Source organism: Papaver somniferum, unplaced genomic scaffold (assembly GCF_003573695.1).
Source record: "Papaver somniferum cultivar HN1 unplaced genomic scaffold, ASM357369v1 unplaced-scaffold_114, whole genome shotgun sequence".
Lineage (NCBI taxonomy): Eukaryota > Viridiplantae > Streptophyta > Magnoliopsida > Ranunculales > Papaveraceae > Papaver > Papaver somniferum.
In genome coordinates this window covers 3,970,393-3,979,814 of record NW_020620381.1, presented here as the reverse complement: position 1 = coordinate 3,979,814, position 9,422 = coordinate 3,970,393, and the positions used below count along the sequence as shown (strand labels likewise).

Here is a 9,422-nt window from a genome sequence, read left to right as displayed (position 1 = left end):
GAAAAAAGTAAAACAAATGAAAAAAAAGGTAATATATTTGATAAACAAGAGTATTTCGGAAGAAATAGTTTTCCTTATTTATTAGGATGTTTTATGTTGCTAATGTCAAAATAGTTAGCCCGTTAATTAATTAATTTATAATCAAGTTATTGTCTGTGGTACAGACGCATCCGTGAGTACGAGTGAGCCGAGAGACACAACTAAATGAAGGTCGCTCCAGCCGATTATTATACAGAAGATTGCAAGTAGAAATCTAAATTCTCCCTTTATTCATGTGGAGTTTGATAACCCTATGAAATGTCAAACTTGTTTGGTCCCATGTAGTAGCCTTGAACTTCACTACAACTCTACAACATGCATAGCAAATGATGCATCTTAAGGTTGGATGATGTTCATGGACCGCAGAATTGATATTTTAGATCAAATTACTGTTTCACTGGCTCTCCCAAAAGAAATCTAACCTTCTAAGACTCGCCACAAGTCTCAGTTACATCCGTCTAAAATAGATAAGCGGGCTGCAAGCACGGTCAGTCCAATACCTAGATCAGCCGTTAGATCAACGAAATGATAACTTAAACCTAGATTAAACGGCTAGATGTGAGATGTCTAACCCTTATAAGTAGTATAGCTTTCTTCAGCCTGTTATTTGTGCCTCCATCCATCGTCTCGTGTACGTAGAGAATGAAAGGAAGAAACCAGAGCCCTAGCCTTCAAATCAAGCTGTTTGTTGATGGTACAGATGTTGGAGAAAAATGAGTTTTAATAAATTGTTTTGGTCTTGGTGTGGTTTGATCCTAGGACCTAAGGGTTCTATGGATGCTCACTCATTTCTTTGAGTGAATGAATCTCTTTTTAGTCCCACATTGGGTATAATAGAGAAGGAGCTCCACTATAAAGAAGGAGATCTTGGACTATCTTGAGTTTGATGAAGAACATCATGAAAAATTCGTCATTTCAACTCTCATAAGGTGATATTTTTTTTTATGTAGTTTACTGACTAGCATCTCTTCCCAGCCCTTCTCATGAAGGAGGTCGTTTGAGCACCAAAGTGTTTTAAACTTTATTTTTACTCCGATCTACAACTATCCTGAGCTCTTTGAGGAAGGCATAAAAATCTTTGACATAACCAAAAAATCTTAAAGAAAATAGGTGAAAAAACGTAGATCTGTTTATTTTGAGGTTCTTCTAGACTTATCAGATCGTGGAGATCATGTTTGAGTTCTATCTCTACTCATTCATCTCAACAGGACTCTACTCAGTAGTATGAAGGAAACATCTCTCTTATGGAGATTATGAAAACAATATAGAGTTGTTATTAGGGAGGTAGATTAGATATTCATACCTCCCTGTTTCTAGCACCAAAATGTGGTTGCATATTTTCTGATGACTACACCCAAGTGAAATTAAAGACTAAAAACTACTAAAACATACAAGATTCAAGATGAACAAGACGTAAAGAGTATGAAATGTAAAGATTGACACAAGCATATAACGTGATTCGGCCATGAAGACCTACGTCCACGAGAAAGAAGATGTTTTCTTATTGATTATAAGGTCTTACCCTTGAAAGAGTTACAAATCTCTTCTAGATTTATTACTTTATCTCTATCTAGATCTCTCTCAGGAATTCTCTGTAGAAAGACCATCTAATCTTACATAAGTTGTCCATCTCCTTCTACATGGACTGGTATTTATAGGCGAAATAAACTCGTGGTGGCTTGATCGTCCGAGCTTGGTGAGCTGTCATTCATCGGTGTAACTGCTTCGGACTTTTTCTATACTATCCCTCGTGATGGCTCGTCTGGTTCTTCCTCCGAGTTATCTCACTCCTCTTCGTATCGCGCTGCTCTTTTAAGGAGAACCTTGTGCTCTATCACCTCCGGGTAGTAGTATAGATCGTCCGAGTCTTCCGTCACGATGTATATCGGTCCACTCTCGTCCTTATCCTTCATTAAATGCGGTCTTCCTTTTTAGACTTGACCGTCTGAGCAAATTAGACTGCTCCTTACACGCGTCATTCATGTGACGCTGTAACTGGTTTCTCGACTTGGACAAACTATCCTTTTTAGAGGATGATTCGATGCTCCTATCTCATAATCTTATCGTGCATTCATCCCTCGAGATGTTGACACGTGGCCATCGGGTATTTTACCCACACATAAATCCAACAATTCAAAACTCTCCACATGTACGCCGGTAAACATAGATACGCCGGTAAACAAACACTGTCAGTTGAATACATAGATAAGCCATTAGATTTATGAAATGAATGATAATAGGCAAACCCTAACAAAAGGTCAGATCTGCATCCCTTGTAAGTAGTTTAGTTTTCTAGGTTTTGTTATTTGTGCCTCCTCGTCTCCTTGTGTAGATGGAAATGAAAGGATGAAACCAAAACCTTAGCTTCCTTTCAAAACAACAGATCCATTGATGATACAAACACATCGCAAGAAATTCATGGGCAGATGGTGGTTCCCAAATAGTATCATCAACAACCAGGAAATATATGAGCATAATGATCTTTCCTCCCAAAGTTAAAAATTCTTTAGTGGAAGTGTTCTCTTCTCGGCGCTAGTTCAATGGAAATATATAGAATACAAGATGAAAGATTAGGTCCTTGTATGATTTTAGCCTCTGATCTGTCAGTTCTCTGTCTTGGTTGTTGTTTTTTATTTGTAAAAGTAAGATGTAATACGAAATTAAATCAAAAGGATAAAAAGATAAGCGTCACGCAAAATTGTATCTACTTGGTGGTTAAATTTGTTATCTTGTTACTGCATTATTCATGATACTAATCTTATTCTGATTATATCTTTTTATTAGTAGTGTAAGTACTAATTAGCTGTTAATATGCTCACCAGTATTGGATGTTTCATCGAGTACTAAGGCCGGTTCTTATGGGGGTGGCTAACCAACCCATTTGTCATGCCAGCTGGCCGCGTTACTATGGTAAAAAATTTAAGTGATAGAGTCTCCACTGTTCGTTTCATTTCAAATCTCCAACGGCTCCACCGCTATAAAAATATGACAATCAAACACAAGAATTAAACAAAATTTTTTATATAAAAATATCTATCTTATCTTTCAAAATGGCAAGGTTTGAATCCCAACTTGACTTGGCTACCCAACTTGACTTGGCTACCCAACTTGATTTTTCCGTAGTGGTACTTGAAGACGCCGTTAGTATATATGTGAAGGTTATAAAGAAATTCGTAAAAACCAAAGAATTCTACAAGTTTTGGATATTAACCAAATCAAACCTCCAACTAAGAAAAGACAAAGAAAAGTTCAAGGCAAGGAAAATTTGAAGGCAAAGAAGAAGATAAACAAAGGAAACTCCGTTCATGAGCGCATTGATTGGAAGTTTGGTGAAATGAAGAAGATAAACAAGATGAAGAACATTGTCCCAGATTTTTACTTTTAAAGTCTTTATTGTAAGTTTATGTCAGTTTATATTATCTAGATGAATGAAAGAGGTACTAATGTAAATTAAAATTCTAAACTTAATGAAAGAAACACTAGTTTTATATTAATAATATAAAAGATGCATCATACAAATGAAAGATGCATCATAGTTGGGATGTTAATCTAACCTCATCATATTTTGGCAACATCCTCAAGATAAGATAACAACCATCGAATTGAAAATCTTATCTCACTCTGTTACACCATTCGAGCCGACACATTTGCTCCACATCAAATAAAACTAACTAAAATAAAAAAAGATCATTGCTGTGGAATATTCATATGTAAGAGTACTATTAATAAGATGAAAAGAATAAATTTGAGGAGGGCTATGAATTTTTGTTTTCCATTGATCGCTTGAGCAATTCCTCCTCGAAAATAATATAGTGTTTTACAAGTTCAAATTCGGTTTTAAGGATGAAGGGATCATTGAGTTTAATGGAATTAGAGGAGAGATAGTATTTGAGAGTGAGGTTGAGACTGTTGACATTAGGACGGATGTTTCCAAATTTACTACAATTTTATGATCTGACGTTATTTCTAACAACAACAATTTTTTATACCAACTTGAAAGCTTGGAGCCAGAACAATCATAGTTCCAAGACTCCTAGATATTATCTCCACTACTTTGCTCTTCTAAGTGTAACCCAAACTTTGTTTTTTCAACAGGAATAGGCATTTCTATGAGATCTGCAAACTCTATCTAATTACAGAGTGGAGACTCAATATAGAATCTGAAGCAATGTAGTCAATTCCATATTTCAGTGCATCCCGGTCAGGACCGAGACACTGGGACAACTTTATGTAGTGGTGATTCTCGGTTGAAATCTCAGAATGATTACCGAAATTCCATTTTCAAAATTTAATACCTGTAAATGTATATCAAACGTTTTTCACATACAAATATTATAAAATACTACCAATTTTCATAAAAGTAAAGAAATCTTCATTTAAAAGAATAGAAAATAAGAATTCATATAAATTTCAAAAACTACTTCAACGGAGATTTTGGACCAGTTCCGATCAATTCTAACAAAGTCAGGCAAAATTCAATCAGAAATTCCGTCCTATTCCAGTCAGATTCCTGCCTCGGAGAAATTAAACATTTCGCTATCTTGAATGCCGAAACCGGAATTTCCGGTGGAATCTCGGCCATCTCGGTCGAAATTGAGTGCATTGGCCTCAAGTAGAGAGTCGGTCTATCCAACTGGGCCATCCCCTACAAAGGCCCTTGAACTCTAGTCCTCCCGTAAGGCCAATGTGGAAGGACCAATACCGTGCCTCTTTTTCATCATCACGGACTGAACTGAAGTGAGGATTCTTCAATACAATCTCCATGGATATCTTGCGCTCTTCTTCTTCTCAATTTTCTCTGCTTCGATTTACAAAACCTAATTACTCTTCTCCTTTTCGTAAATCCTCGCATATCCTGACTCTGAGTGTCAGGTATTTGTTCTCCATTAAAACTAATCGGCATTGAAATTGGGTTTCCCGAGAAATTTTGATCTTAAAAAAATCTGAGTTTTCAGGTCAAGTTCATTTCCTCAGAAAGGAAAGTATCACAGAGAGCTTCAAGCTGCAGTGGACGTTGTTGAGAAAGCTTGTCGTCTTTGTGTTGATGTAAGATTTTTTCATTTCTGTTGAGATTTCATTGAATAATTTGGTGTTAAAATTCCTAAATTTGGGCTCATGAAATCAATTAGGTCAAGAAATCATTGTTATCTAGTGATGAAAGGATTCTCGAAAAGAATGATCAAACACCTGTTACTGTAGCGGATTTTGGAGTTCAAGCTCTAATTAGCTTGGGTAATTTCAACTATAAAGACTCAATTTATGTTTTTTTTTTTTTTTTTTTTTTAGGATTCAGAAATTGGAAAAATTTGTTGTTTACTATGTAAGGTTTTTCTGAAATGTGTTTGTTTGACAGAGCTTGGTAGATTATTTCCTTCAATTCCATTGGTGGCAGAAGAGGACTCATCATTCTTGACATCAAATTCTGTGGTGGATTCTATTGTGAATACTGTAATAGATAAAGCAGATTCAACTGAGAAACCATTAACTCGGGATGTTGTTTTACAAGCGATTGATAGAGGGGGGAAGGATGGGTTTACTTTTGGAGATAAGCCTGCTACGTATTGGGTGAGTGTAAACTTAGTATAGGTGGTTGACTATTGAGATTTGAGTAACTTCCTACTTATCTTTTGCTTATTGAGTTGGATAATAATTTTATGAATTTTATAGGTGCTTGATCCGATTGATGGCACGCGTGGGTTTTTGAAAGGTAGCGAGGCCTTATACGTGGTATGTTTTACTTGTTAATAGTTATGCTTTTGGTTTCGGCATTTGTATGTGAAAAAGCCTTTTCAGAATCAGGAAACATTTTCTTGGAATAGAGAATGTATATTATTGTTAGTTAACTTGCAATTCTGCAAAATGCGAGATGGTCCAATGACCTAGTTGATATTACATCGTGCATTACTATCTAAAGAAAGGGATGTGAAATGCAATTTTTCAATATGCCACAATCAACGGATAGTTGTATTACTTTGAGCATGAAAACAGAACATGATGAAATTTTAAAGGTCAAGGCCCTATGCTGTATGAGGCACCGTCTAGGCACCAGCCACCATGAGTGGGAGTTTTGGTACTTAGACGCCTTTCCCTGCCAAGACGCCACCTTTATCCAGAGTTCTTTCTGAAGACCTAATTAACCAACACAAGCTCTAATTGTAGCACTTTGGCCTTTATTTTGATCTTGGTCTCACTTTATTAACTGAGATAAAGCCCAAAACATTTGTGTTTTCAGTAATATAACACCTTAGCTGGGTTTTCTAGTTAGAAAACAATGTATGACTTATGTGCGGCTCTATATTTTATACCCAAAGCCGCGTCATACGCCTTGCCCCAAACAACAGCACATTTGAATTTAGGAAATTCATTGCTCGAAAACAATCAATAACTTTTTTTGTTGTTAGTCTTCAGTCTCATGGTTTACTTAATTGTCTAAGGAAGTATTCAAAAAATGCAGGTAGGTTTGGCTCTTGTTGTGGAAGGAGAGGTTACATTAGGAGTTATGGGTTGCCCTAACTGGCAGGAAGATTCTTCCAGCAAAACTGCCAATCAAGACCAGACAGACAAATCTGGTCTACCATCTGGATCAGGAACTATCATGGCATCCCATGTGGGTTGTGGAACTTGGATGAAGAGTTTATCAAATATTCTGGGTAGCGTGGTTGGTGCGCAGAGCAGTTGGAGCAGATGTTATGTGGAAAAAAGTTGCTTGGTGCATGAGGCTAGATTTTGTATTTCTGAAAGTCAGACCTGGGAATCATTGCCACTATCTACTCTTTACACTGCAACCACTAATTCTGATAATCTTGGGGATAAACAAGTTCTTCTTGTGCCGACTTGTTGCGGAAGGTTTAGATCTCACCTTCTTTTGTTTGCATCTAAATAATATATGACGGGTTCCCTAGCAATCATCATCAGGAGTTTAGGTTTGGATTTAACTGCCTGCATTTTGGGTTGATAAAGGACGATAAAAGACCAAGTTAGGACACATTAGTTACCAACTCAGAATACAGTGCATTAATATCTCAATGTTGTAGGGTTCACTTCAAACACACTAATTTAACTACACACTGTAAAAGGAGATTTCAAAAAGATGTAGGTTGTTAAGTTATAGAAGTTAGAGCAGTGACTCAGTGAGTAATTTGCCCTTTTTTACGCTTAATCAAACACCATAAATGGATTCTCTGATGTTGATACAGTTATTTAGGATAAAGGAGACTTCAGAATGTTGTAGGTTCTTAATTCTTTTCTGGGTTTTTAAAGTTAGTGCGCAGTGAGTAACTTTTCATTTCTTATGCCTATAAGGATTGCGTGACAAGGTAATTTGATTCTCTGATGTTGATACAGTTATTTGGGATACTTGCATGCCACTGTTGTCTGTTTTTATTTCTTAGAGCTCGACATCATTTCCTAGCTAAAGATTTGCATATCTCATACATCCTTCCTGTTTGCAGCCTTTGTAAGTACTTAATGGTGGCATCAGGTAGGGCTTCAGTGTTTATTTATCAAGCAAAGGCAGAAAAGCCTGTCAAGGTTAGTTACAGAAAGAGTTATTTAACCAGTTTTTGTAGTAGATTAGCAATCAACATTAGTGTTTGGTAATTGATGATTCTGCCACAATTCTGCAATATAGTCCTGGGATCATGCTGTTGGAATAATATGTGTAAACGAAGCAGGGGGGCAGGTACACTCACTTCTTGCTATCTCCTTATGCCTTTAATTCATGTGAACAAACAGATTTAAGTGTCAGTATCTAGAAGCTCTGCTGTCTATATATTTATTTTAATTTTCTTTCTCTAGGGTGTGAAATTTGGTGTAGCTGTTAATTTTCCTCTGGTCTGTGCACCATGATTTGAAGAGTATTTGCGTAATAGATTACATGTACAAACCAAAGATAAGAAATGGTTAAATTGAATTTTATGTGGTCTTCCGTCAGGTCTGATGTGGACATGAATAATACTAAGAATCTATATAGGTCAAAAATTGTTGCCAGCACCAATATGTTACCAAGAAAAGAAAAAGAAATAAACTGAATCTAAACATCTGATGCTTTCCGCTTATTACCAAAGTCATGATCAGTTCTGGTACCATTGTTTAATTTAATCCCTTCTTCAAAATTATAGGGATCTCATGATTTTGGGTAACTGACCATTTCTAAACAGGTCACTGACTGGACGGGAAGGAAGCTTGACCTTGCTGCAGATCGGATTGAGAGGAGGCTCATCTTTCCTTCTGGTGGTGTGCTTATAACAAATGGTAACGTGCATAATGAAATCCTGGAGGTTATCTCCTCCGTTTTGCCTGTCATTTGATTGAAACTTTATGATCTTTTCTTTGTGTTGATCCTTTCTCAGTTTTTCATCTCATTATTTTATACATGCTGCAGTCAGCATCTGTATGTATAATTGTTATGTTGTGATTCATTTAATTATAGTGGCGTGCACCCAGCCCTATTTATACATAACCCTAGACTTTCTAGTTGCTGTCTATCATTTTTCGGTATATGCTTGATCTTAGGAATGCAGAACCTCATCTCATATGGGGACCAGCTTGCATGCAAGTAGTGCAGACAGGTAATGCCAAGTGAACCAAGTCCCAGCTGGTCTTCCTTTTATTCTTAACTCTCTTGCGGGTGAGCCGTCAAGTTGACTGGCGCAACAGTTGGCAGTCTCATTGTGCCATTGGGATATCTAGTAATGTGGTAAATTATTCAAATGCTTAATCTTACTGGACGCAGAATTAAGAGAAAGCGTTGGTTGTATGATTTGCTTAATTCATGTACTGAGATTGAGAAGCTGCCTATAGTGTTTGTGCCCAAACCTGTTTACAAGCCTGGTGGCAGACCCATAACTTAGGGCTCAGCGACTTGACCACAGCCAGAAGTTGCCATAGTCTAACCAGCTCACAAACATGCACCAAAGGCCCATTTTGACCCAAGTTGCCTTTTTTCATTGGCTATTACCTTGTATTGTAATGATTCTAATGAATGTTGTAGTTTGTTCGGTGGTCATACACTCACAGACATGCACCAAAGGAAGCATTTTTAATATCCTGCTGAAAATTTTAACTGTCAAGTCCTTGATTCTATCCGACTATGCGTGTAATTAATTATTGTGATTAGTTAATTATCTTAGTTGATCAGATATCTTAAGAAACCGCGATACGTAATCTTGATACACGTAATTACCGTGATTCATCGTCCTATCTTTAGAGACTTGTACATCAATTGATTTGATGAAAATGAACGATCTTATTTATATTAGAAAATATCATGCTGTTCCTTTCTTCTCCATGTTTTCATATGTAAGATTTTTAATTTATCTTGTTGGATCCAATTCATCCATTCAGATTGTATGACATCAAGTAAAATTTCAAATGTTGATGGA

The 9,422-nt window shown here is 36.6% G+C and overlaps 1 protein-coding gene across 1 annotated transcript; it reads left to right on the top strand.

Annotated features, from left to right (window-relative positions):
* Nucleotides 1-4,743: 4,743 nt before the first annotated feature.
* On the top strand, nt 4,744-8,514 carry LOC113328668 (putative PAP-specific phosphatase, mitochondrial). Its single transcript, XM_026575702.1, has 9 exons — nt 4,744-4,911; nt 4,995-5,085; nt 5,169-5,271; nt 5,393-5,604; nt 5,707-5,766; nt 6,494-6,885; nt 7,491-7,569; nt 7,670-7,720; nt 8,199-8,514. The coding sequence occupies exons 1-9, from the start codon at nt 4,802-4,804 to the stop codon at nt 8,346-8,348; spliced, it is 1,248 nt and encodes a 415-aa protein (XP_026431487.1). The 5' UTR covers nt 4,744-4,801; the 3' UTR covers nt 8,349-8,514.
* The last annotated feature ends 908 nt before the right edge of the window (nt 8,515-9,422 follow it).